The 24,867-nt window shown below is 38.4% G+C and overlaps 4 protein-coding genes and 1 long non-coding RNA gene across 6 annotated transcripts; 1 reads left to right on the top strand and 4 right to left on the bottom strand.

Moving 5' to 3' along the window:
* The first annotated feature begins 1,488 nt into the window (after nt 1-1,488).
* Nucleotides 1,489-3,572, top strand: LOC121397934 (DELTA-thalatoxin-Avl1a-like). Its single transcript, XM_041576225.1, has 2 exons — nt 1,489-1,692; nt 2,936-3,572. The coding sequence occupies exons 1-2, from the start codon at nt 1,589-1,591 to the stop codon at nt 3,351-3,353; spliced, it is 522 nt and encodes a 173-aa protein (XP_041432159.1). The 5' UTR covers nt 1,489-1,588; the 3' UTR covers nt 3,354-3,572.
* Nucleotides 3,573-8,825: 5,253 nt separating this feature from the next.
* Nucleotides 8,826-12,109, bottom strand: LOC108706454 (protein FAM135A). 2 transcript variants are annotated; one of them, XR_005964234.1, is made up of 7 exons: nt 11,917-12,109; nt 11,254-11,351; nt 11,019-11,170; nt 10,607-10,717; nt 10,170-10,283; nt 9,515-9,814; nt 8,826-9,083 (listed from the first exon to the last, which is right to left on the bottom strand). XR_005964234.1 is itself a non-coding variant. In XM_041577373.1 (6 exons), exons 1-6 carry the CDS (start codon nt 12,091-12,093, stop codon nt 9,609-9,611), a joined length of 858 nt encoding a protein of 285 aa, XP_041433307.1. In that variant the 5' UTR covers nt 12,094-12,109; the 3' UTR covers nt 9,406-9,608. The 2 variants fall into 2 exon arrangements, 1 of the variants encoding a protein (XP_041433307.1); XM_041577373.1 differs by lacking the exon at nt 8,826-9,083 and having other exon boundaries at nt 9,406-9,814.
* A 2-nt stretch (nt 12,110-12,111) lies between these two features.
* Nucleotides 12,112-14,798, bottom strand: LOC108705459. The gene is made up of 6 exons (XM_041576330.1): nt 14,464-14,798; nt 13,590-13,735; nt 13,406-13,491; nt 12,941-13,038; nt 12,272-12,351; nt 12,112-12,185 (listed from the first exon to the last, which is right to left on the bottom strand). Exons 1-6 carry the CDS (start codon nt 14,796-14,798, stop codon nt 12,112-12,114), a joined length of 819 nt encoding a protein of 272 aa, XP_041432264.1.
* Nucleotides 14,799-14,887: 89 nt separating this feature from the next.
* Nucleotides 14,888-16,358, bottom strand: LOC108706172. The gene is made up of 3 exons (XR_005964167.1): nt 15,709-16,358; nt 15,497-15,570; nt 14,888-15,133 (listed from the first exon to the last, which is right to left on the bottom strand). It is a non-coding gene; the product is annotated as an uncharacterized LOC108706172 (long non-coding RNA).
* A 322-nt stretch (nt 16,359-16,680) lies between these two features.
* LOC121398005 (protein FAM135A-like) lies at nt 16,681-18,270 on the bottom strand. The gene is made up of 4 exons (XM_041576329.1): nt 17,976-18,270; nt 17,338-17,505; nt 17,102-17,222; nt 16,681-16,842 (listed from the first exon to the last, which is right to left on the bottom strand). Exons 1-4 carry the CDS (start codon nt 18,074-18,076, stop codon nt 16,681-16,683), a joined length of 552 nt encoding a protein of 183 aa, XP_041432263.1. The 5' UTR covers nt 18,077-18,270.
* Between the last annotated feature and the right edge of the window lie 6,597 nt (nt 18,271-24,867).

Below are 24,867 nucleotides of genomic sequence, written 5' to 3'. Positions count from 1 at the left end.
ATGGCTGCCCCCATGGCTACACAGCAGCTTGTTTATATAAACTATAGTAGTACTTGTCTGTTATCTACTGTGTATCCTGTGCTTGAATGGCTGCCCCATGGCTACACAGCAGCTTGTTTATATAAACTATAGTAGTACTTGTCTGTTATCTACTGTGTATCCTGTGCTTGAATGGCTGTCCCCATGGCTACACAGCAGCTTGTTTATATAAACTATAGTAGTACTTGTCTGTTATCTACTGTGTATCCTGTGCTTGAATGGCTGCCCCATGGCTACACAGCAGCTTGTTTATATAAACTATAGTAGTACTTGTCTGTTATCTACTGTGTATCCTGTGCTTGAATGGCTGTCCCCATGGCTACACAGCAGCTTGTTTATATAAACTATAGTAGTACTTGTCTGTTATCTACTGTGTATCCTGTGCTTGAATGGCTGCCCCATGGCTACACAGCAGCTTGTTTATATAAACTATAGTAGTACTTGTCTGTTATCTACTGTGTATCCTGTGCTTGAATGGCTGTCCCCATGGCTACACAGCAGCTTGTTTATATAAACTATAGTAGTACTTGTCTGTTATCTACTGTGTATCCTGTGCTTGAATGGCTGCCCCATGGCTACACAGCAGCTTGTTTATATAAACTATAGTAGTACTTATCTGTTATCTACTGTGTATCCTGTGCTTGAATGGCTGCCCCCATGGCTACACAGCAGCTTGTTTATATAAACTATAGTAGTACTTATCTGTTATCTACTGTGGTTTCCTGTGCTTGAATGGCTGCCCCCATGGCTACACAGCAGCTTGTTTATATAAACTATAGTAGTACTTATCTGTTATCTACTGTGTATCCTGTGCTTGAATGGCTGCCCCCATGGCTGCACAGCAGCTTGTTTGTATAAAACAGGATGTTAAAAAAAATTTGGCTGACATTGCCATTGTCTAATGTATTTTCAGCTCATATCTTCTTTATTGTAGATGGCAGCCAATACTCTACCCAATATTCAAGGGCTAACCAGTTCATACTTGGGCTTTCATGACTTCACTTATGTAAGTGTTGGTATCGCCCTGTTACAGTTGTTTCCTAAATTCCGGCAGGACCCTATATATTACTGTCTATAACAGCTCCTGGCTTTGTGAACTATTATATAAACTCAGTGTTTATAGATGACAATAATCTTTAAGGGAAGTTCCATTATGTAACACTAGTTGGGCGGCTGCAGATGGAACACAAGGGTTTCTGTTATCACAATTAGTCCCTTTTATTATAGTGCCAGGATTCTATTGCCTGTGTCTCATCTAAGGTTTCTTACCTTTTCAGTCTGATTGTTCAATCAGTCACAACCCCGTTCGGCAGTACAGAGTCTATCTCTGCCCATAGACATAAAGCAATATATCAGGGCTATATCAGAAAGTCTCATGAAATGATTCTGCAGTGCAGCAATAAACAATGTTTTTTGAGACATACAGACTAACTTTACTCTTATTACATAATCATGTTATTAATACCAGTATCCCTGCAATAGAACTTCCCCTGAGGTTCCGACCAAAGAATAAAACCCTGAAGTCGGCAGTGGGAAGTCCCAAGGCGCCATGCAGGTATCAATGGTCGATTTACTTTCCAAAGTGGATTCAGGAAGATGCGTGGGCATCGAAATATCCAACAAGACCACATCTGTTACTTTATCCTCTCCAAGGTAAAGCCTCTGCCCTAATATATCCTAAAGCCTTAGGGGCAGATTCACTAATGAGCAAACTCTCACCAGCGACCGCTTCACACCCATCGCAAAACTTTGCCAGGCGCAAATACATGACGAATACGCTAATTCACTAAAATGCAAAGTTTCCTGGGCATCGAACGTTGGCGACTTTTCGCTAGCGTTACTTCGGCAGTACGAGCATTTCATAGTGAAGATGCGTAATTATTTATTTGTGCCTAGAGAAACTTCAGTAGTGATCTTGCGCTTAGGTCAATTTGCATAGGGCGGGAAATGTAAAGTTGTACGGACGTCTTTATTATAAATTTTGCTGCAAATGGTTTAAGTTACCGGGTTTATATAACACATGTCCAGGGAACCTTAATAAAGTCAATAGATTTAATATAACCCTACACATGAGCCCACTGTAAAATTAATGTTCAATATGTAATGAAATGTCTGGAAAAAAACGCTTACCCAAAAAAAAAGGAAAAGTCACCATCGTTTTTTGAACTTTGATACATTTTCGGCTCACAGGATATGATGTAAGTGAAGATTTAGCCTCTTTTAAGCACTTCACCTGGTCTGAGGTGGAGAAGGCAACTCTGGCGAAAGAGGTAACGTTAAGTAAAATCAGCATTTTAGTGAATTTGCGCAGTAACGTCCATTCGCCAGAGTGTGAATGACCGCTAGCGACAGTCTGTTTCACTAGTGAATTGGCGCCTGTTAGTAAATTGGAGATGTCCCTGCGGGGGCTCACACTAGCGAATAATCTCTAGCGTTAGCCACTTTGCTCCTTAGTAAATCTGCCCCTTAGACTTTTATAACTATAGCTATGACCAGGATAACTATTAAACTTTATGGAGACTAGGGATGCACCGAATCCGCTATTTTGGATTGGGCCTAATCCTTTGTGAAAGATTCGGCGAATACCAAACCAAATCTTAGGGGTGGGAAGGGGAAAACATTTTTTACTTCCTCGTTTTGTGACAAAAAGTCATGCGATTCCCTTCCTTAGGATTTGGTTAATCCGAATCCTGCTGAAAAAGACCAAATCCTGGCAGAATCCCGGATTCGGTGCATCCCTAATGGAGACTAGTTGTCTAAACTGTGGGATACCGAATACAGAATAAAGTGCTTCTTAGTTTTTCTTCCTGAGTAAAACAATGATCCTTTCATGTCTGAGAGATATTTAGTTCTTATTAAAGACAGAACCCTGACACTGTTTCTATTCCCATTGCAGCACCTACTGTGAAAGTGGCTACGTCCATTCTCCACCACCTCCCACCATCTCTCCTAATGCCACTGACTACTGTGTGTTTGTGAAGAAGGCATTAACAGCCCGTGGCAGCGTGGGGGTCCTCACTTATCATTACTCTACATCACACACTATAGCCATTCTCTTCTCAAACCCCTTCGACTATAACTTACACAGCATATATTTTGGGGTGTGGATCACTGATCAGATCCGTAAGGCTGACCACACCCTATACAATGAGATGTACTACAATAAACACCCGTCCACTGAATTTAAATGTGTTGACGTCAAAAGACACGCACAGGCCTTAGAGGTTTTTCATGGCAACCTGAAAGTCTTGGCCACAATGTCCAATGACTACAAGGCCATCCTAAAATTAGATATTGTAGAGACTGATAAATAGGCTACTGGTAGGTATTGATCATATGGCTGATTGTCAATCAAAAGTCAAGAAGCTTATTAACTACTAAATAGCACCAGTCTAGATATCAATAGCAATTAATAAGAGTTTTACTTTCTACCTTTTACTGAAGTAACTGCTGGTTGGATCAGGAAACTGCAATTTAGCATCTGTCTTAGTAAAAAAGCCTCAAGTCTTTATAACTAAGGCTTATTCTGTACACATATATACTTGTAATTGCCTTGAAAATAATATTATTATGTTATAGTATTTGCTGTAAGAATAACTGATCATCCACCTATTTCAGATACTGAGGAAATGTAATAAAGGTCACAAAGATTGCAATCCATAACAACCAACAAGACGATGGCACCTGGCTTGTACCATCATAAACGCTATTTACTAACTTCCTATTGTGTTTGTTGAATAAAGTGACTTCTGCAAACTATGTACAGTATTATTTTACTAAGGTCTATATCAGCTAAAGTTTTCAGAGGTTTTTCCATAATTTGTAAATGTAAAGCAAAAGGTTCTTCACGGGAGGAGGGGGTCATTCTTCCACTGTATAGAGCACTGGTAAGGCTCCATCTAGAATATGCCGTATAATTTTGGTCTCCATCTCTCAAACAGGACATTATTGTATTAGAGAGGGTACAGAGAAGGGCAACTAAGCAGGTAAAGAGAAAATCTTAGCTTAGGAAAGACTGGCCAAATTGGGGATGTTCCCACTGGAGAAGAGGCGCTTAAGGGGAGATATGATAACTATGTATAAATATATAAGGGGATCATATAATAATCTCTCTATTGCTTTATTTACCAGTAGGTCTTTCCAGCTGACACAAGGTCACCCATTCCTATTAGTAGAAAGGAAGTTCCATCTAAATATTAAGAAAGGGTTTTTTAAAGTGAGAGCTGTGAACAGGGTTGGACTGGGCTGGCGGGGCACCAGGAAAAACCCCAGTGGGCCCAGATAGCCCAGTCCCTGCTTCCTGAATACTCTTCCTGCAGCAGGTCAGGCAAATATACAGTAAGCGCATGTGCATCAGGGGGTGGGTGGCTTGGCGGGTGGACCCAGCAGCAGGGGACCTAGAGGGGGGCCCTGTGACAGCAGCCCCAGTGGGCCCTGGGCCTCTCAGTCCGACCCTGGCTGTGAAGATGTGGAATTGTCTCCCTGAATCAGTGGTACAGGCTGATACATTAGATAGGTATAAGAAGGGGTTGGATGGTGTTTAGCAAGTGAGGGAATACAGGGATATGGGAGATAGCACGTAGTACAAGTTGATCCAGGGACTGGTCCCATTGCCATTTTGGAGTCAGGAAGGAATTTTTTTCCCCCTGTGAAGCAAATGTAGGAACCCATAGGGTTAATGTGCCCCTATGGCTTTATTTCCCTATTCCTTTCCTAGTTACTGGGGAAAAGCTCATGTATCTAGTTTAAGTATTTGCATATCCAATGCTATTGGCCAGGAGGCACTGTGACCACTTCCTGTCACACTTTGTTATAGTGAGTGACAAGGGGTGGATCTTCCTGTTTGGCTGCTGGTGTCCTGATCGACTGGTTGTTCCCATTGAGCCTGGTTACAGCAAAGCCCAGTAAAGTGTGAGCCCTAGAGGGACCGGGTTGGGGAGCAGGGAACCCCGTGAATGAGGTTAGCTAAACAGGGTTAGTTCTGTCATAGACTCTCTAGGAGAGTAAGGTAGAGAGGACCGATAGTAAGAGCAGTTGGAGCTCCATTGAGGATTGTAGTAGGGAGGAGCTTCCCAAGGCTTTTGAATTGCCTGGAGTGAAGGGACTACAGTGGATAGGGTGTCAGGATTAGAAAGGTTCTCTCGTTGATCACTCCACTGGGTGGGAGCCGGACCATTTTGAGATATGTTGCAGAAGAAAATGGATGTACTACCTGACTACCTTGCCTGATGGGACTCACTGTTCTGTAATATAACCTGTTTCAGCCTACTGTGTGGCATTGTGTATGCTTTGTATCTCTGTAAGTAAACCCCGGGCTCATTTGTCATATACAAATAAACTGTTATTCATTTGGTTCATCACAAGAATCTCCTGGCGCCCATTATTACTATTAGTGTGAGAGTTGTAGTTATACTACACCACCTAGGAAATCTTCCATGTAGAGAAGGCCCTAGACGGAAGAGTTTAGAGTAGTGTGTAACCCATGCTCTAACAACTAGCTGGACATTAACCCTTTTTTGGTCTGCCTAGTCAGATTAGCATTACATACATATTGGAGAGGATTCAGAAGGGTTTTTTGCCTTCCTCTGGATCAACTGGCAGTTAGGCAGGTTTGTTGGATGTGAGTCTTTTTCCACTCACTGTGTTACTGTAAGATGCTGAGAATGCAAAACAAAGTACAATGAGCAGAAAAGGAAACTGAAAGGGACAATTTGGGTGTGAAACAGAACATAAAGGGGAAATAGAGGAATCAGGAAGCAAGAAAAACAAGATAGTAAGAGTGTCAGATAGAGAAGATCAGTGAGCCAGAATAAAAAACTAAAGAGGAATCAACACAGAAAGATCAAAGATGATAAAAGAGAAATAGGGTGGGATAGATGGGGCATATTAATGGGGTATGATAACATTCATTTTTAATCTCTAAATCTCTGCATAAAGTTCTAATTCTTCAGTAAAAAATACAAATTAATTATATGATTTGTTTTAGACTTTTCCTTGTATACTGTTTGCTGTAAAATATTAATCTGCACCCTGGGAAAGGAGAGAGAGGGAAGAAATAGCGGCACAGGTACAGGAGAGAAAGAAATAGGGCCCTTAACTTATAACGATGGCCCAAATGCATAAAAGTTCAAAAAACGCTGATGACTTTTACTTTTTTTTTTTAATTGCAAAAGTCCTAACAAACTATTTTTGTCGGGAACTGTTTTTTTCCAGACATTTCATAACATATGAAACATTAATTTTACAGTGGGCTCATGTGTAGGGCATTATATTAACTCTTTATTAAGGTTCCCTGGACTTGTGTAATAAAAAGTGGTAACTTAAACCATTTGCACCAACATTTATAATAAAGACGTCCGTACAACTTTAAATTTCCCGCCGTATGCAAATTGACCTAAGCGCAAGATCACTAGTGAATTTTCGATAGGCACAAATGAACGCTAGCGCATGTTCGCTATGAAACGCTCGCACTGACGAAACTCTGTATATTAGTGAATTAGCGTTGTCTGAGCGAATTTGTGCCTGTTGAAGTAAATACCCCCCAAATGGGCAAACTTACAGAGCATTTATTTTTTTAGATGGGTCAGTGACCCCCATTTGAGAGATGGAAAGAGTCAGAAGAAGACAAATAATTCAAAAACTATTAAAAATAAAAAAATAGAGGTCAATTGCAAAGTTGCTCAGAATTAGCTATTCTATAATATACTAAAAATAACTTTCATTGGAACCACCTTGTGTTTTTGATGTGAGCAGATTCCACATGTGGTGGATAGTTGGAAGACTGCAAGTGGGATAGAGCAAGGGGGGTGTGAGCTGGTGTCATTGGGAAGATCAGTCAACTGAAATATCCTAATGATATAAAGAAGGAGGCTGGTCTGTTGTGCTCTGTGCTGAGGATCAGTCAAGTAATCTGATGTCCCTGCGGATGTAACGTTGGCCAATTGTCGCTAGCGTTAGCCACTTTGTCCTTTAACTCAAAGGTGCACAACCTCTTTAAGACAACTGTTCTTGGTTGCCATGTCCCAGCTCTTATAGATGGCTTCCCAAACTGCACCCTATAGTCAAGGGGAGGTCTAACCAATCACTCATACTTTGACTTTCGTAATATCTACTCTGTGGATGGTACAAATATATTGGTATTGCTCTGTGACATCTCCTTATAAAGCGATTGCTTTACCTTTTTGGTTTTAAACCTATCCAATTAATTTTTTAACTACAACTTTGGTCTGGGTTCTTTGCGGGTGTGGGGTGCAGTGATTCCTGCTCTAATCCTCCTTCTCTAAGATCTCCAACTCTTCCTTCATTCCCAAGGGGCCGTGCATTTGTGGCCTTTTAGGTGTAGCTTAGCCTTTCTTAAAGATCAGGGCAAGTTAAAATACGAGGCCACAGTCCCGGTTACCCTGTCCTGCTTCCATCTTTGTGGTGTCCCAGGTTTAGTAAAACAACAGGCAGTAAGCTTTTGGGACAACTCCACCATCTATATTTTCCAATTTCTCCTAACTACTGAATGGACTTTAGCAACTTGATCTCAGAATTCACCCCAATTTATGGTCACAATTTTTAATCCTCTCTAGTTATATATTAATCAAGTAAATTAATTCTATTTATTGCACTGCACTTAATCTAAATAAGATATGAATTTTGAATGAATTTATAACTTTAGTGATTATACTATAATTAATCGTTACACTTTCTAATTAGCACTTTATATTCAATTACTGGTTTTGTTTAAGCATTCAAACCACACTTTATTCTAATTTGAATTTCATCTAAGTTGTGAATTTCGAATGAATTTACAACTTTATTGATTGTTTTACAATGAATTGATACACCTTCTAATCAGCACTTTATACCTAATAGTTTAATTCTCTATCTCACAAGAAATTTCGAAGATATACAAGCAGCTACATATACTTACATATATTTACTTACCATCTAATAGATTTTAACAATTTTATTTACCCCCCCCCTCTGAGCTTTAGCTGTTCCACTGCCATTGATAAATCAGTGACAGATCTTGATAATCTTTTCAGATAATCAAATTCAGATCACCAAAGTTACCTCTTAGGACAAGGTGAGTAAAGGGAGCTTAGGAATATTGTACATTCTGCTGTTTTCCAGATCTATCAAACCTCCATCTGTGTTTATACTTTTATTGGTTTTATATTGGTTTTATAGGTGTATCTTTCTATCCAGGCTACAAGTTACATAAGGGAGGTTATTCTGCAAGAGGAGCAGGTTATATTTAGAAACATTGGGATAATAGTCACTCTCCTATAGTTCCAGGGGTACCCAGGGCACAATCACTCACCCCAAATCTCCCCCTTATTGGCCTGCAGCGTGGGCCCCCTTAGCTCATAACAAGGTTACAGATATATAGAAACATTGGGGTGTCACCCTGCTATAGTTCCAGGGGTACCCAGGGTACAAATAAGCACTCACCCCAAATCTCCCCTAACTGGCCTTCAGACTGGGCCCCCTTAACTCATAACAAGGTTACAGACTAATGGGGTATTTTACTTGTTCAATAACACTCAAATCCATCATTTCTGTCCCAGTATAGGAAATACATTGCCAGCCAATCGGGGGCTGAACACTACCGGTTTCAATATAATTTGTATTTTCTCATTAAATCAGGCTGATTTATACAGTATTTGATTTATATATTGTACAAAGCTGAGCGATGTTTATTTTCTCTGTTGCACAAATCGCTGTATTCACAACTATACTCAGTGACCAACACATATCATGATAATCTTTTTTTTGCCAATTGGCTTATTTTTATTGCTTAATGGTGTTTGCATCGTTGGAAAGTTTTTATACATATTTTTTATGCAATTTGTCTCTATCAGGGTGTCACAAAAAACATTTTGACTTTTCCCTCCCCATGATCATGTCTGACCATTTTCTATTAAAGGATAAAGGAATCAACAAATATGTTTAATTAAAGTTTATTTTATTGGTAAATCAGTTACAAAGAACAAATACATTTCACAGGTCTATAACATCAGCATTTTACAGTAGATCGGTCTTTGCGGCAAAATCTGTAGGTAAGAATAAGATTATGTTAGTATATTAATCAGCTATAATACAGTTAAATAAAACAGACTCTAAGGGGGGTATTTACTAAACTCCGAATACAAAAATCCCAATTTTTTTAGTATAATATCAAACATTTAAAAAATTATTATTTTTTCAGTAAACCCTGAGGATGGAAAAAGTCCAAATTAGAAAAACCGGGATCTTAGACCTGTCGAGGTTGCATATAAGTCAAAGGGAGAAGTGTCAAAGTTTTTTTGATGTGCGCCTGGTTTCGTGCAATTTTCGTGAAAAAGTAATAATAAATACACAGAAAAAAACCTGTGCGGATTAGATCAGGGTTTGCGGCTGGAAATGTTGAGATAAATTGGACTTTGATAAATAAGGCCCTATCTATAAACCTACATGGAACAATCTAAACAGATATAAATCTCACCATTAGTCCATTGTGCAACAAGGTAGAAAAGGTTCTGCAACTCAATGTCTCTGGCACTTCAATAGTGTTAAACACGTCGGGCATCACATTTCTTCTATTCAAAATATTTCAGGCCAGCGTTTTGAAAGAAGTTTTCCAAATATTGCCAAGATGAAATTAATGCGAGGTGGCCTTCAATCCCAGCGAAAGACAAGAATGATTTGGCCAGATCGAAACTAACGTCGTATCTGACAAAGTTACAGTTCTCGTTGTGTAGAACAGGCTCAAGGAGGTTTCGGAGCATCTCATTGTAAACAGCTCCTGAAAAGGAAACGGCACTACATTGTTATATAAATACACGGTAGTCTTTCCATTCCACCAACAAACAATGACCTTGGATTTATCCAGCAAAGACTTGTGCACCTTCTTAATGTGCAGGAAAGATTTTTAATAAAATGTACAGCTGGAACTATTTAGCAGGGGTCAACTCTCCTCCAGCCAAGAGGCCTACTTTCCTTAATCTGTTGCATGATCTGTGATAAACAAACCTGTAAAGAATCACATCAGTGTGCAAGGCATTGTGGGAGCTGTAGTCTTGGCTGGAGGAGAACTGGCTACTGCTTCAGTGGTACATGTACTCTGTTCAGTAGACGTATGTTTAAAAGTGAGACCTTACCTAACTCATCTCCCTTCACAGCATCTTTGCACATTTCAATACGAGCGGAGTGATGGGGAACAAGGTAATCTTGTAACGCGCTCACGAGAATCACATTCTTGAAGTGCTCCAAGCCTGTAATACAATAATATTCACCATGAGATTCCAGAACAATATTAAGGCATCAATACAGACGTATCTTTCATGAAGTCACGGGCATAATACTTTCAATAAGATAAATTTTAAATCACTAATGTAAGTTACTGAAGAGTATTGGGTCCATGTCAGGTCAATGGTAAGACATGGAAATCTCTTAAAATACTACCTTGCTGGTTATGGTTAAAATAGTTCCCAAAAGTTTCTAATAAAACTTTCAGATCACAGCAGCTTTATTTTAGGGTTTTATATGATTTAATATACAGATGAAAGCCATACGAAAGATGGGCCATATGTCTTACCTTTTTTCTGACTGAGTTTGTAGAGGAAACTTTGTCTTGGGTCTTTGTGATCTGATAATGCCATCTGAGATACGGAGACACCTATATGCAACCGCTTCTCTAACCACAGGCCTATAACAAAAGAGATGCACAGATTTATTCATTGTATTATATGAAAGCATGTTAAAGTTCATTGAAATGTAGGTGTGGGGTTATATTATCAGGAAACACACTGCATCTTGAAAGTTCTAAAATACAGCCGTGATCTTTCCCAAACATAATTTTACATTTTTGACTTTTGTCCTATCATAATGATATATTAATTGTACTTGATGTAAATGAAGCATGGTTAAATCCATATACATATATTACTTGTTGTTTCTAATCTTTGAATTACTTGTCAATAATAAAGCAATGTCCAGTAAATCCCTACCAGTTTTAAAGAGAAACGAGTTGGGGTACAGAAGGCCCATATGTGGTCCACCGAAGGAGAGGTAAGTGTGCAGGTTTCCACGGTAGCCTTCAAATTCAGGTCTCCACAGGGCTGAGCGTATTATTAGATTGCCCAAAGAAAAGCCGATAAAGCTGCGGGGAGAGAAAAGTAACATTACTATAAAAAACTCATATATATATGAGATTATATAGAGATTTTTTGCTAATTACTGTACCTGATCCTGGAAATAATGAGCTTCTTGCTTGTTATGTACTGTAATATTTCATTTAGGAGACTGCTGCCTAATTTATCAATATCACCAGTGGTGCAGCCCTTTAAAGAAAACACAAGAAGTGAAAAATAAATATTGCATCAGAATTAAAACAAGACATACACAGAGACCGACACTAATGAAAACATTATAATTGCCACAGTTATTTAATGGTGTATAAAATAGTAATATTAAAGGGCCTGTCTGCTAACAATCAGCAACAATAATCTTCTATAAGACCTATCCACTTCCCACCTTGTCAATGCGACATTTTTCATGCAATTTAATATAATTTTTCTATATATTTTGAGAAATCAAACCCCACAGAAGACGTTTCTGTTCAAAAGGAATTGTCATTGGTCGATCTATAATAGCGTCAATTTGTTACAGACCAGTTGTTACAGTTATATATCAGAATGATCTTTATGGGCCCCACTATAACTGATCATTTCATATTAATCATCAGTAAACCAATAAAATACTAATAATAAAAGGATTTCTCAGGACAGTTACATTTTATCATCATTGCCTATTAGTTCCCATTGAGCTGAGATGGATAGAATGTTTGAACAGTTTCATATAGGAATGGAGATGACGCCTCATAACTAGACACACAGATATACGTACCTCGTTGCAACAAGACATTAGGAACTTGATTTTCCCATGTGTCACTCCAGACTCGATATGAGGTCTTATTAATAGAAGATCAAGTGCGGAACCTAGAGTAGAAATAAAGTCATTTATTTTAACAGGGCAGGGCAATGGTAAATCATATGACAAAACACACGCAAGTGTTTGTCTCATAATCAAATCTTTAAAATTTTACTTACCACCCAAGCCGTGCGCACTGACTATTAGATGTGTTTCGTCTTCACTACTGGAGTCGTCTTTGGAACCTACAATAAAATAAAATAAGTCAATTTTATCAAAGTAATGTCCTCTTTCCTTTGAAATCAAATGGGAAAATCAATGTTTAACTCACCAGTAGAACTGCTCTGCTGTTTTTGTGTAGGTATAAGTCGCTCCCAAACGAGTTTCTTTTTGCTGGTTTCTTGGAATAATCTACACAATAAAAACACACAATGTTGGGTGTCCATCAGCAATATTAGCATTTATTTTTGCTCTCTGGGTGTGTTGTTGCTTTTCTACTCTATGAGCTAATATTCTAAGAAAATGTTATAATGCATTTCTATGTATACATATATATATACAATATATATACTATATATATATATACAGTATTTACAGTATCAGATTGCATCAGACAACATTAACTTTACATAAGAATAATGATTTGTAAAAAGCACCAGCCCCAGTAATCAATAGCAACCAATTAGATTCTCCCTTTCCAATGGACGACCAATCACATACTGATTGGTTACTCAAAGTTACTTGTCCTGGTGGAAAACTTACAACTTCCAATTCTATGTAATGCGCATAGTAAGTGCCCTGTCTGCTGCCTCCCTCTCTTTGTAGATATATAGATTGATGATAGATATATGATAGATAGATAGATAGATAGATAGATAGATAGATAGATGATAGATATATGGATAGATAGATGATAGATGATATTATGGATAGATAGATAAATATATAGATGATAGATAGATGGATAGCATTTCTGTATGTACAATATCACATTCTTTACCTGATCCTGGATATGATTAGACTGTTAGATTCCACAAGTTTTGCAATTTGGCTCAATAGAGAATTAGCCAAAGAATTATATTCATCCAGAGTTTGATCCTAAGAAAACAAACAAACAAATATAATTAGTAATTTGAAATAAATGCAGCATTGCCTTGAAAACCAAAGAATTAGAAGACTAACTGAGACAATGCCTTGGCCATTCTAACGACTAATTTTAAAGCCCCTTTCCTATAACAACTTATAGGGGCTGATTATAATAAAACATCAAAAACATCAAAATAAAACTTTGATGCAACAAAGCAGATTAGACTGTATTTCCTCTTATCATTTGGCTGCTACAATATTGTTTCAATAGTCAGAACCAGCTATGCAGGAAATAACAAGGGGCAAGCAAATAATATATTCCATAATCATTTCTCCCTCAGTTATTGATCTTGTTCCAAGTCCCAGCTACATACTGTACCTTGTTTCCTAGATGTCCGATGACAGCAGTTCTTCCACCGAGACATCCATATACAAAGGTAATTATTGCTTGCGGATCTGTTGTATCTAGGGTAAAAATAAGAACATGGTTAATGTTCAAGTTACGGTAAAATATGTTATATTCATATTTCTCACACGAGAAGATATAGTAAAAAGGGAATTACAATAAGTAGGTCTCATCCTGATATGCACAGATATTCCTTCATTTGATCCGTTGTCTAGTTCCATGCTCAGAGTAAACTCCTTGGAAGGGTTGTTGGAGAAGAATTGACTTATCCATTTTCTCAGTTCTTTTTTAACGTCAAATAACCTAAAAAAAAAAAACAAAATATATATTTTTAGGCTAATACCGATATCTGTAAAACTAACTGACACCACTAGGGGAAATCCAAAATTCTTGGTGAAAACACATAAACCTGATTTAACAATAGGGTATTGACTAAGCAAAATCTAGTCTTAAGTATATATACATTCTCTATTTGCTTTAGTAAAGCATGAGAAGTCTGTGTCTCTTGGATTAAGAGTCTTGAGCTCCAAAAATAAATCATTTGTAGAAAACAAATGTCCCCAATGAGGTGCTTGTATGCCATACCCAATGGCTCGGCCTCTGCTAGCCTGGCTTTATGATGAAAAGAACTTGGGGGGATGTTACATTCTTATAAGCACAGTGAGAATATGACCGCTCAAGACTCCACCCCCACCCCACCACGCAACAACAGGCCTATGATTAAGGGAATGTCTCCCGCAATGCGTAAGACGATTTTGTTACCCTAATGTTGCAATAAACTCCTTCAAATTTATCCGGAGTGCCGCTTGTATCGCTCATTTTGATTCTTATAAACAGCAAAAAAAATCCAGTTGTTCCAGTACAAGCCACGTTATCTTTTATAGCTGAATGCAAGTGACTATAGTTAACTAGTGATCCTGGGATACATACTTATTTAGGATTGTTATGGCCCTTTATATATTTTACGATTTGATTTTATTTACATTACATTTTGTGCATTATATTTATATTTGGTAGGAATCAGAACTTACCCTTTCTTCAAAGACAATGGCATGGCATAAAAGTAGGGATTTAAACCATCGTCTGCATTGATAGCTGACAGGAGTGACATAATTCTCTTGAGGTTATCTTCAATACTGTCAACAGAGGATGGTTTAACTTCTGCTGAACAATCGATAAAGTCTCCTGAACAATCGATAAAGTCTTCTGAACAATCCATAAACTCTTCTGAACAATCTATAAAGTCTTCTGAACAATCCATAAACTCTTCTGAACAATCTATAAAGTCTTCTGAACAATCTACAAAGTCTTCTGAACAATCTATAAAAACAAAATTTTTAACGTTAGCAGGAAAATGCCTTCCCATCCACACTCATATATAGAAAAGTGATCTTATCTTTCATTCAGTACGTCACCTCAGTGGTTCTATTGTACAGAGCGGTGGGATACGTTGGCACTTTAGAAATACGTATATAAAAAATAATAATGAACGGAAGGAGTTCTGGATGAACAACTATCACACACTGAGGCAGCAGCACCTGTGGATTCTTTCCATACGTACCTATTGCTTCAGGCTCTAAGTACCGGTCTTCAAAGACAACGGGGGCAGATTTTGATACCATGTCCGTGTCCCGGCACTCGAGACAATCGTCTTTTGGAGCTTTTTTGACTTTTTCATAAATCTCTTTGTGGCTTTCGGTTCTGCAATGAGAAACGGGTATATTTAGAAATAAATCACATCCAGAGATCAGTAAACTAAAAACTGAGGGATGGAATAAAAAATCTGGAGTATCCAAAAGCAACCAATCCTATGATTTTAAACGCCTGATAATCAGGCCAATTACATCTGTTGTTTGGTTGCTAAGGATACTAGACCATTTATTATATTCCCATTTATTATATAAGTATGACAACAGCATGACATTTTTATATATAAACATCACTTGCAAGTAAAACTGTAAAGGACCGTAAATGTCCATAAAATGTGTAAATGTAATATTCCCCAATCAAATAAGAACTGGCTATCTCTAAACATAAATATTTGAAGAAACACCATGTACTCACATCTTCTCATCATATAAAATAGCTTCTTGTTGGGGATGGTCAGTAGAAAAGAATAATTTCTTGAACTTTTCTTCCTATAAAACAATAAAATAGACACAGTTCATAAGCACAACCTTGAGAGATAACGGCAGTGTAAAACAATAAATGGAGTCACACTGAAGATTGAGCACTAAGCTTCCCCTGCCTTAAAGCCTATTCAATGCGCTTCTTACCTTTATTTGCTTCTTCTCTTGTTCACTCTCGAAGGAGGATTGAAGAAATTTTCCCCACAAATTGAGAAGTTGAGCTGATACTTCTATTAGGCTGCTATTTATTGCGTCTGCCAGATCATTGGGGTCTTCTATTTCCTATGGTTAAAATATTAAATAATCAACAATTTGTGTAAACACAGAGAATACAGTATGTAAAGCACTTTTTAATACCCCAATAGTATAAGGAAACTAGTTTGGGGTGACAGGTTAGTATCAGATTACAGAATAAGCAATGAGCAAACTTACCGCCACTTTGTCAGATAATTCACTGAGCCGGACTTTCAGATCCAGTTTTTCTGTGGAGGAAACAAAGACGGCATTATATTACATTTCACAATAATGTTTTGTATATCTAAGAATATAAGTTTATTCCCTTTCCCACGTGTGTTACTTTGCTGTTGTGATGTAAAATATGGAGTGGATCAGACTGGAGAGGAATGAGAGCCCCTAGGATATAGCAATGGTGCAACAGAAGAATCTAATCTTGGGAGTTTTCCAGGTGACCTATGTCATTCTCCAACATCTGTTACCCACCACAGGGAACATCTCAATAAAATGAATAAGAGGAGCCTTGTTAGACGTGTAGGCAATAATTGTAGGTGCCCAGTTACTCGCGGTGCTTCCTAATGATGGTGAGTGACCTAATATGAGTAGCGGGTGTTTTACCATTTGCCACTGCCCTAATATTGACTCTATGATGAAATCAAGGCCAGTGTGTAAACTAACGGTCACTTTGGGATACCTAAATGTGCACTTTGTTTGATCATGCCCATAATCTTTCAACTTCCAAGAGGAAAGAATGTTTTCATTGACTCATCAATATCTATTATTCATTTTGGATGTTGGGTGGTCAGAGAAGGGTCAATGTCTAAATGAACTAATTTGAACAAAACCTAAAGAACAGGACAACTAGGTGTCACAAAGTAGAAGCAATCACATACCAAGCTCCAGCTTGCATGAGGAAGGCAGCGTTTCTGAGACGGAGATGAAATAACTGTACAGTCCATCATAGGAAAGCAGCAAGCAGGATCGTAGTGTTGAAAGGAAACGGTAGGCATGCTGCAAGTATTTCTCTTCTATCACAAAGCTTTTACCCTAAAATAGAGAAACAGAGTCATGAAGCAAGAAAGAAAGCAAAGAGGACACAAATCATTACAAGATGGTGCCCTACTACCCCACAGCACTACTCTTTTGCCAGTTAAAGACATCGGTGAAATGGTGAGACTCGTTGGGGTTCAGGAGGAGGGAGGGAGGCAGTTAGTGGGGCCTGGGGTTGTCTGTAATTATAATTCCACTCACAGAACTGTTTTTACCCTCTGGAAGGTTCAAATACAAATTCATGTTTATTACTTACGTCTGCTGCCAATTTCTTTTTGAAGTTTTTGCCCAAAATGACACTTTCCACTTTCGTTTTTTTAGCCTTTGTCCACCGGCTGGGAAGAATTCTTTGGAATACTGAGTTTTTCTTGGAAAAGCTATAAAAACAACAAATACAGATGATTGTATTATCTTGAAATTGATATTATTTCTTAATGGAATAGTAAAATAATGTCATCATCTCTATCTGACAATAACAATCCGTGTACTTACGTCTTCAGTGGGGGTTGTAATACAACCAACAGGCCATGAACAATGATCGACAGCTTTGAACATGACTCAAACACTATATTCGTCTGGCCGTGAATCCCTCGATGCAGGTTAAAGTGCAATTTCATGTCCTCTCTCCACATTGGTGCCGAACGCTTACATTTGCTTAATCTGTTCAGATAAAACCAGAAGATCGATATGTTAAACACAAATCAGATTTCACTAACCCATCAGTCTTGTTAGCTTTATTGTATTAGAATTAATTATATTCTGATTAATTGAACAGAACTGATGTAGATAGTGATATTCTGAGACAATTTACAATTGGTTTTAAATTCAAATTAAATTAAAAAAAAACTATTAAAAATAAATAATGAAGACTAATAGGAAAGTTGCTTATAATTAGCAATTCTATAACATATGAAAAGTTAACTTAAAGGTGAACCACCCCTTAAACTGCTCAGGTAGAAAATCAGTTTCTATATGTAAGTCTAACTGGCCAATACATGGGGGGTTGGGGGAATCTAAACATTTTCCAGTAAATCAAAAACATTAGAGAAATGGGAAAGAAAGGAATTACAGCACAAATATAGAGTCAGAGTTTTAATCTATTCTTCAATTCTGATCATTTCTCTACTTACTCTTTATGGCTTTCTGCATAGTAAAGGCCAAAGTTCATCTTGCTCTCCAGGGTATTCAGAGTCTCTTCAATCTGCCATTGTAGAGAGAATAGAAGAAACATAAGATACGGTATACGGAACACACAAACACAAAGCTGATCTAAAAGACTTTTTATCACTTACTTGACTCTCATCCAGGAGGATATTAACGGTGTAGATCACAACGTCGTCAATTCTAATAGCGCGTTTGGTTTTCTTTAATTTAAATGCACTGCTGAAAAGGACACTGCCCTTAACTGAAGCCGGATACTTCACGTTATCTAAAACAGAAGAGTTTTAATCAATTTACCAAACTATAACACAACAGAGTGAACAAAGAAGACTGTCAGCAATAAAACTCCATATGCAGAACTAGGTAACGAGGTTATAAGTAACAAGTACCTTCAGTATGGAAAATCCTTGCTTCGATTGTGTGAGGGATGCTCGTCAGAATCTCAAAGGATGTCTTAATTTGGTAACATCTAAAAGCAAAAACAATGTGACATTAAAATCAAACTCTCTCTGCTCCTCATGAACACGTTCTGTTAAAGGGGAAGTTCATTTGCCTGAATGTTTCTATGTGCTCCTTTCACTGCTACACAAGCCGCCCTTTGCTGCTGTCCATATGTAGGGGGTTATTTACAAAACTCCAAATGCAAAAATCACAAAAAATCATGATTTTTTTGTTTGTAAAATCAAACTTTTAAAATATCACGAATTTTTCTGAATTTATTAGGATGGAAAAGTCCAAATCGGAAAATCCGGCATCTCAGACCCGTCAAGGTTGCATATAAGTCAATGGGAGAAGTCCCAATGATTTTTTGATATGCGCTGGGTTTCATGCAATACCCCGAAGTTTTAAGAGTTTTCGGGTGAAAAATCCGAAAAAATCGTGAAAATCAGATTTTTTCCAGCAAAGCACATTTTTGGGAAAATGTAATAATAAATAAGCGCAAAAAAAAAACGTGAGCGGATTTTATTGGAGTTTGCAGCAGAAAATACTGAGATAAATTTGGACTTTGATAAATAACCCCCACAGTATAAATGTAATTTCTATGAAGGAGATGCCAATCCAAAAACAATTGGAATATGTTGCTCAATGTCTAAAGGACCTAAAATGATTTTACTGCAGGGCCCAGTAACTTGCAGTTTTACTATTTACTCAACACTGATCATAGGACATTGTGAGTATGTGAGAGCAATTGCCTTACAAGCTGCCATATTGAAGTATGCGCCAAATCTAACATTCAACTCAGTCCTAGGACGTTTTTGGAAGATTTGGATTCAACCAAATTGGACTCCTTAAAGCATCAAGACACACTTACCCACTTTGAAGAAAAAACGGAATCTGGAATTGCTTTAGTTGTAGTGAAAATTCAAGTGTAGCTTGTACTTTTTCCATAGTTATTGTTGTTTCAGGTTAATATTCTAAAAAGCAAAAGAACAAAGAGGAAAATCATGTTAATGCTTCAAATCATCTGATAATGTGGCTGTAAAAGGTGTTGTACGTGTTCCCTGGTGTGTGTAGGTTTGTGTTACATGTGAGTAATAAACCATCCTACCGGCCAAACCCAAATCTACAAAGCTGGAAACGAATGAACATTGCAAAATGCACTTTTTTATCTGTCTCATTAATGAAATATGTTCAAATGTAATAAAATTCAAGATTTCAGGGTTTTTTTTCACTTACCTAGTAAAAAAGATGAAATTGAGAAGGAAAGAAAGAAAGAAATAAAGAAAGAAATTGAGAAAATCGAGAATAGAAAGAGAATTGAGAAAAGTCGAAGTAAAAGCGGGGAAGTTTTTCTGCGATGCGTCACGATGCGAAGATGCAGGAAAACTGATGCTTAATATGTGTTTACTGACTTATCACAGGATGCCTTGTGATGTCATAATGGCATTGACTTGTTTACTGATGCCGTTGCCATGGTGACGATGATGTCATAGTGGTGCAGCTGTAAGGCAAGTTGAAGTGTTGACTGAACGCAACTGGTGATGTCATAATGGTGCGTCATGTGACCCAATGTCCAGCCTCCCAGAGCTGCAAACAGCTGTTTAACTGCACATCATATAAATGAGCCTGACGCTCGTAATGAGCTCAAATGTCTTTCTCTTATTAAATATCTATATTTACTGACTGTTACACAAACGGACGATATCAGCAGAAAATAAGTGAGGCTTGAGGAACGGATCAGTTTAATCACGACCATATCAGTCCTCATTCCCCATGTTTATTCTGCCCTTATACAGGACTTTATCTGGCCTTTTAACTTACACTTTTAATTCATTCCCTGCTTTTTGTACTTTTATACATTTTCATGTTTTATTATTTTGTGGTTTTTGAGTTATTTTTGAGCTTTTTATCCAGCAGCTCTCCTGTTTGCAATTTCAACAATCTGGTTGCTAGGGTCCAAATTACCCTAGCAACATGCATTGATTTGAATAAGAGACCCCTGTTGGATAAGAGCAACAACTGTGTGTGATGTACAAAATGTACAGTAAAAGTTCAGAGTAACCCTGCCATGTGGATCCGTTATCCGGAAACCCGTTATTCAGAAAGCTCAGAATTATGGACTCCATTTCATCCAAATAATCCAATTCTAAATATGATCTCCTTTTTCTGTGTAATAATAAGACAGTCGTTTGTATTTGATCCCAACTAAGATCCTTATTGGAAGCAAAACCAGCCTATTGGGTTTATTTGACGTTTATTATGACTGTCTTGCTATAGCAAAATAAAAGCACCTTGGGAAAGCAATTGAGCAGAAAAGGAACCATTATTGGCAAATATATATATATATATATACTTTATGTATTTCATCTGTAACTTCAACTTAATTATAATAATAACACAGAAGATGCCAAAAGGTGGATTGTGTTTGTCAGTAAATGTCTCAGTTGGATTTTACAAGAAGGCAGTAGCACCCAGACCCCACGTACAGACCAGTGACTATGTTGGCCCATGTATTGGTCTAGGTTTTTTTTATTAATTTAAAAAACAATTCCCTCCTCATGAGTTGCCCGACCACATTCCCACATTAAGTCATACTCAAATGAATTGTAATATCAATTTCCACTTTAGTGTAGCTACATAGTCACTAAATGACTCCCTATGAATTAGGAAAGTAAATTATTACACTTTGAAGGAAAAAGTGGATTTTTACATTTAAGGTTTTTCTTTGTTTATTTAATTGAAACAATATATGTAAGAATAGAGAGAATGTGCCACATGTAAACAGAGTCCCCAGGTCTCCTTGAAGGCGACTGAACTCGTTGCTACACTGAATACGGGAAGATGTGCGGCCATTGAAATAATCAATAGGATCTACCACTTGGCTTTCTCCATGGGAAGCAGAATGTTATGTCTTCCGGCTTATACATCTCCCATAGTGAAAATAAAACTTATTAAAGATTCCTGAGAGGGCTAAAGTAACTTCAGAAATAGGACATGTTCTTTGACTGGATAAGGAAAGGGTCTTCTTTCCATAAAATTCAATCATTTTTATTCACTGTATTTGGTTTCAAAGGAACATATTGGGTTAATGTAATAAAGCAAATAAAATAATATAATAAATAAGCAGGAACCATATTAAGGACCAGTGTAAATGTGGCATTTTATGTTTATTACACACACTGGGCACCGGTGCAACGAGAACAAGTTGTTTTTCACTGTGAGCCTTTGAAAACTTGTATTTTATTATATTTACACCAAGGAAAAGTGGTTCACATCATACAAATTTTAACACACAACATGTTGGTCAAGCAATAAGCACCAGTTAGGTTATTATTCTTTACCAACATCTCTAATAAAGATCTATATGACCTATATGTACCCGTCCTATTCAAATTGACCTAAGCGTAAGAGTATGAACAACGTTTTCCTCGGGGGAAAGAACGAACGTTCGCTACTTTCCGATGACGAATTTACACTTGAGAAACTTAGCCGGCGTTCAGTTGCATTTTCGGAAATTAGCATAGTGGTCAGTGTCGGACTGGCCCACAGGGATACCAGGAAAACTCCCGGGGGGCCCAGGTGTCAGGGGGCCCTTGTGCTGCTAAACATTTGGCCTATTTCATGGTCATTCCTAGGGATGGGCGAATTTTTTCGCCTTGTTCCGCTGAAAAAATGACGCCCATAGACTTGTATGGCATTGTGCGTCACAATATAAAGACATGCGTCAAAAAATTTTTGCTGCGCGACATTTTTTTGACGCCCATAGACTTTAATCGGCATCTGCGATATTTCACCGGCGGCAAATTTTTGGCAAAACTAAATGGGTCAAATTCGCCCATCCCTAGTCATTCCATATTTCTATGAGAACAAAGAAATTAAATAGATGGAATAATAGATTATAGTATGTAAAGAAAAGAGACTAGGAGAATAGAGGTTGATTGAGAAGAAGAAGTATAATAGTAGTGAGAGGGGCCCCTGGTCTAATGTTTTGAGTTGGGCCCCTGGTGTCCCAGTCCGACACTGATAGTGGTAACGAATTTGCGCCTGATGATGGTGAAAATTCTCACTTCAGTGAATTTGCCACACTGTATTTATTGCAGCACATGATCAGGTCTAAAGAACATGCAGCACCATTATATACTTATACATATGTAGTTTTAATGAGCAATGCCCTTTATTTGATTGCAGATTATTCAGAGGGCTGTTCATGAGTGGGAATTATGTGTGTGACTATAGCAGAGCAGTTGTGTTTAGGCAACAAAGGCTGCAGAGCTGCTGGGCACATTGAAGTAATGAAACAAATGTAGGATACAGACTAGTAATAAAGGATAAAGACTAGTTTTAATTGTTTTGGGGTCACATATCCCCACACCAATGATTTGCACACCTTATAGGAAGGCCTAGAGTTTGTGTTATAACTAAACAAATAACTAATGGAGGCTGGACGCAGTCATTGCTTCATTCAGAGCACGGCAGTAGGACAGATATTGGTTCCTGCAGTTAATATGTAAGTTCCTCTGCCCAAGAGACTCGGTATTCATGTTCCCCACCTCTGACAGCTGCTCCCTCCTGTCCCCCAAAACAACTGCATAGTTTTGTACGAATGACAGAGAGAGGCGGGAAACAGCAAACAGGAAATAGAGGCGGGACATGGAGAATGGCGACAACAAACAGGAAATGGAGGTGGGACATAGAGAAAGGCGACAGCAAATAGGAGAGGGAGGCGGGAAATGGAGAATGGCGACAGCAGTCAGGAGAGGGAGGAGGAAAATGGTGACAGCAAATAGGAGAGGGAGGCGGGAAAAGGAGAATGGCGACAACAAACAGGAGAGGGTGGGGGGGCATGGCGACAGCAGGCAGGAGAGGGAGGAGGAAAAGGGAGAATGGCGACAGCAGGTAGGAGAGGGAGGTGGGGCATGGAGAATGGTGACAGCAGGCAGGAGAGGGAGGAGGAAAAGGGAGAATGGCGACAGCAGGTAGGAGAGGGAGGTGGGGCATGGAGAATGGTGACAGCAGGCAGGAGAGGGAGGAGGAAAATGGAGAATGGTGACAGCAGGCAGGAGAGGACTGTGACGATGATGCGTTACAAATGCACGTAAGGGGGAGGGGCAACAGCGCAAATAAAAAGACCGGGCGCGGCAGAACTATTGCGTAATCCTTATTGGAAGCAAAATCAGCCTATTGGGTTTATTTCATGTTTACGTGATTTTCTAGTACAGGTATTGGATCTGATTTCTGGAAACCATTTATGCAGAAAGCTCAGAATTACAGAATGGCCGTCTCCCATAGACTCCATTGTATCCAAATATTTCATGTTTAAATAATTTTCTAGTAAACTTAAATGGGTTTTTCACCTTTAAATGAACTGTTAGTATGATGTAGAGAGGGATATTCTGAATAGAAAGACCAGTAATAAAAAGCAGTGATAACAATATATTTGTAGCCTTACAGTCCTACGGTTGGGTACCCGCGGGTTACCCTTAAAAACCTGCGATACCCTGCGGGTTGCAGGTAGAAATTTCGGGAGTGGGTATAGACGCAGGTCGTTAGTTCTCTGTGTTTGCAGGTAGTGGGTCGGGTCACGGGTCTTCTCAATAGCGGGTTTTACTCCTTTTTTTCTGATCACGCCTACTTCTAATGATGTCACTTCCGCTTTACAAAGACAGCACTTCCTGTTTCTTGATGGTCAGCGGATCGGGTTGCAGATAAGGTCGGGAAGCAGGTAATTATGCGGGGTGTGGGTTGCGGGTCGGGTTTAACAATTTGGTTCCAAGCAGGACTCTACCTTACAGTACAGTTTTCTAGATAGGGTCACTGACCCCATTTGAAAGCTTTAACGAGGCAGAAGAAAAGGGCAAATAACTCAAAAACTATAAAGAAAGAAAAACAAGTGACCAATTACTTAGAATTAGCCATTCTATAATATACTAAAAGTTAACTTAAAGGTGAACCAGCCCTTTAAGGTATGAAGATCCAAATTACAGAAAGGTCTGTTATCCGGAAAACCCCAAGTTCCGAGCATTCTGGACAACAGCTCCCATACCTGTAGTTATCCTGCGCCTTTTGCTAGGGTGCCTGCCCAAAAAACTGGCAAATATCTCCGTTCTCTGATAAGGCAGCGAAATGAAGGAACGCCTGTTTAATTTTTAAAATCAAATGACTTTTTTTAGCAGATGAATTGCTGCTGAGGTACAGGCGCTATATGAGGAAGCAGCAGGGACTTCATCTTTGAATATTCCATCCAAACGTGCAATTCTGCAGTCCCCAACAATGAAAGATAAAGCGGATCAGTTAAAACTGCCTTTTGAATCACTTTCTCACAGACCGATAATAAGTCACAGCGTAACAGTCGCAAAAACAAATAATCTAAAACGAGCAGCTGTCAGTTGCTCAATATGATCAGCAATTATAAAGAGAAGT

This window comes from Xenopus laevis, chromosome 9_10L (genome assembly GCF_017654675.1).
Source record: "Xenopus laevis strain J_2021 chromosome 9_10L, Xenopus_laevis_v10.1, whole genome shotgun sequence".
Classification (NCBI taxonomy): domain Eukaryota; kingdom Metazoa; phylum Chordata; class Amphibia; order Anura; family Pipidae; genus Xenopus; species Xenopus laevis.
This window is presented reverse-complemented; position numbering and strand designations above follow the sequence as displayed.

Excerpts from the sequence above, each read along its gene's own strand:
- LOC121398005 (XM_041576329.1), bottom strand. The coding sequence starts at position 18,076 with ATGTTTCTTCTATTCTCTCTACAATGGCAGATTGAAGAGACTCTGAAT. Across the intron at positions 17,223-17,337 it reads TTACAACCCCCACTGAAGAC|CTTTTCCAAGAAAAACTCAG; the intron begins GTAAGTACACGG and ends TTGTTTTTATAG. Across the intron at positions 16,843-17,101 it reads AAAAGAAATTGGCAGCAGAC|GGTAAAAGCTTTGTGATAGA; the intron begins GTAAGTAATAAA and ends TCTCTATTTTAG.
- LOC108705459 (XM_041576330.1), bottom strand. The coding sequence starts at position 14,798 with ATGGGAAGGCATTTTCCTGCTAACGTTAAAAATTTTGTTTTTATAGAT. Across the intron at positions 13,736-14,463 it reads CCATTGTCTTTGAAGAAAGG|GTTATTTGACGTTAAAAAAG; the intron begins GTAAGTTCTGAT and ends TTTTTTTTTTAG. Across the intron at positions 12,352-12,940 it reads CTAATCATATCCAGGATCAG|ATTATTCCAAGAAACCAGCA; the intron begins GTAAAGAATGTG and ends TTTATTGTGTAG.
- LOC108706454 (XM_041577373.1), bottom strand. The coding sequence starts at position 12,093 with ATGAGACAAACACTTGCGTGTGTTTTGTCATATGATTTACCATTGCCC. Across the intron at positions 11,171-11,253 it reads CTCATTATTTCCAGGATCAG|CTTTATCGGCTTTTCTTTGG; the intron begins GTACAGTAATTA and ends CTCTCCCCGCAG. Across the intron at positions 10,284-10,606 it reads CAAACTCAGTCAGAAAAAAG|GCTTGGAGCACTTCAAGAAT; the intron begins GTAAGACATATG and ends ATTGTATTACAG.
- LOC121397934 (XM_041576225.1), top strand. The coding sequence starts at position 1,589 with ATGCAGGTATCAATGGTCGATTTACTTTCCAAAGTGGATTCAGGAAGA. Across the intron at positions 1,693-2,935 it reads GTTACTTTATCCTCTCCAAG|CACCTACTGTGAAAGTGGCT; the intron begins GTAAAGCCTCTG and ends TTCCCATTGCAG.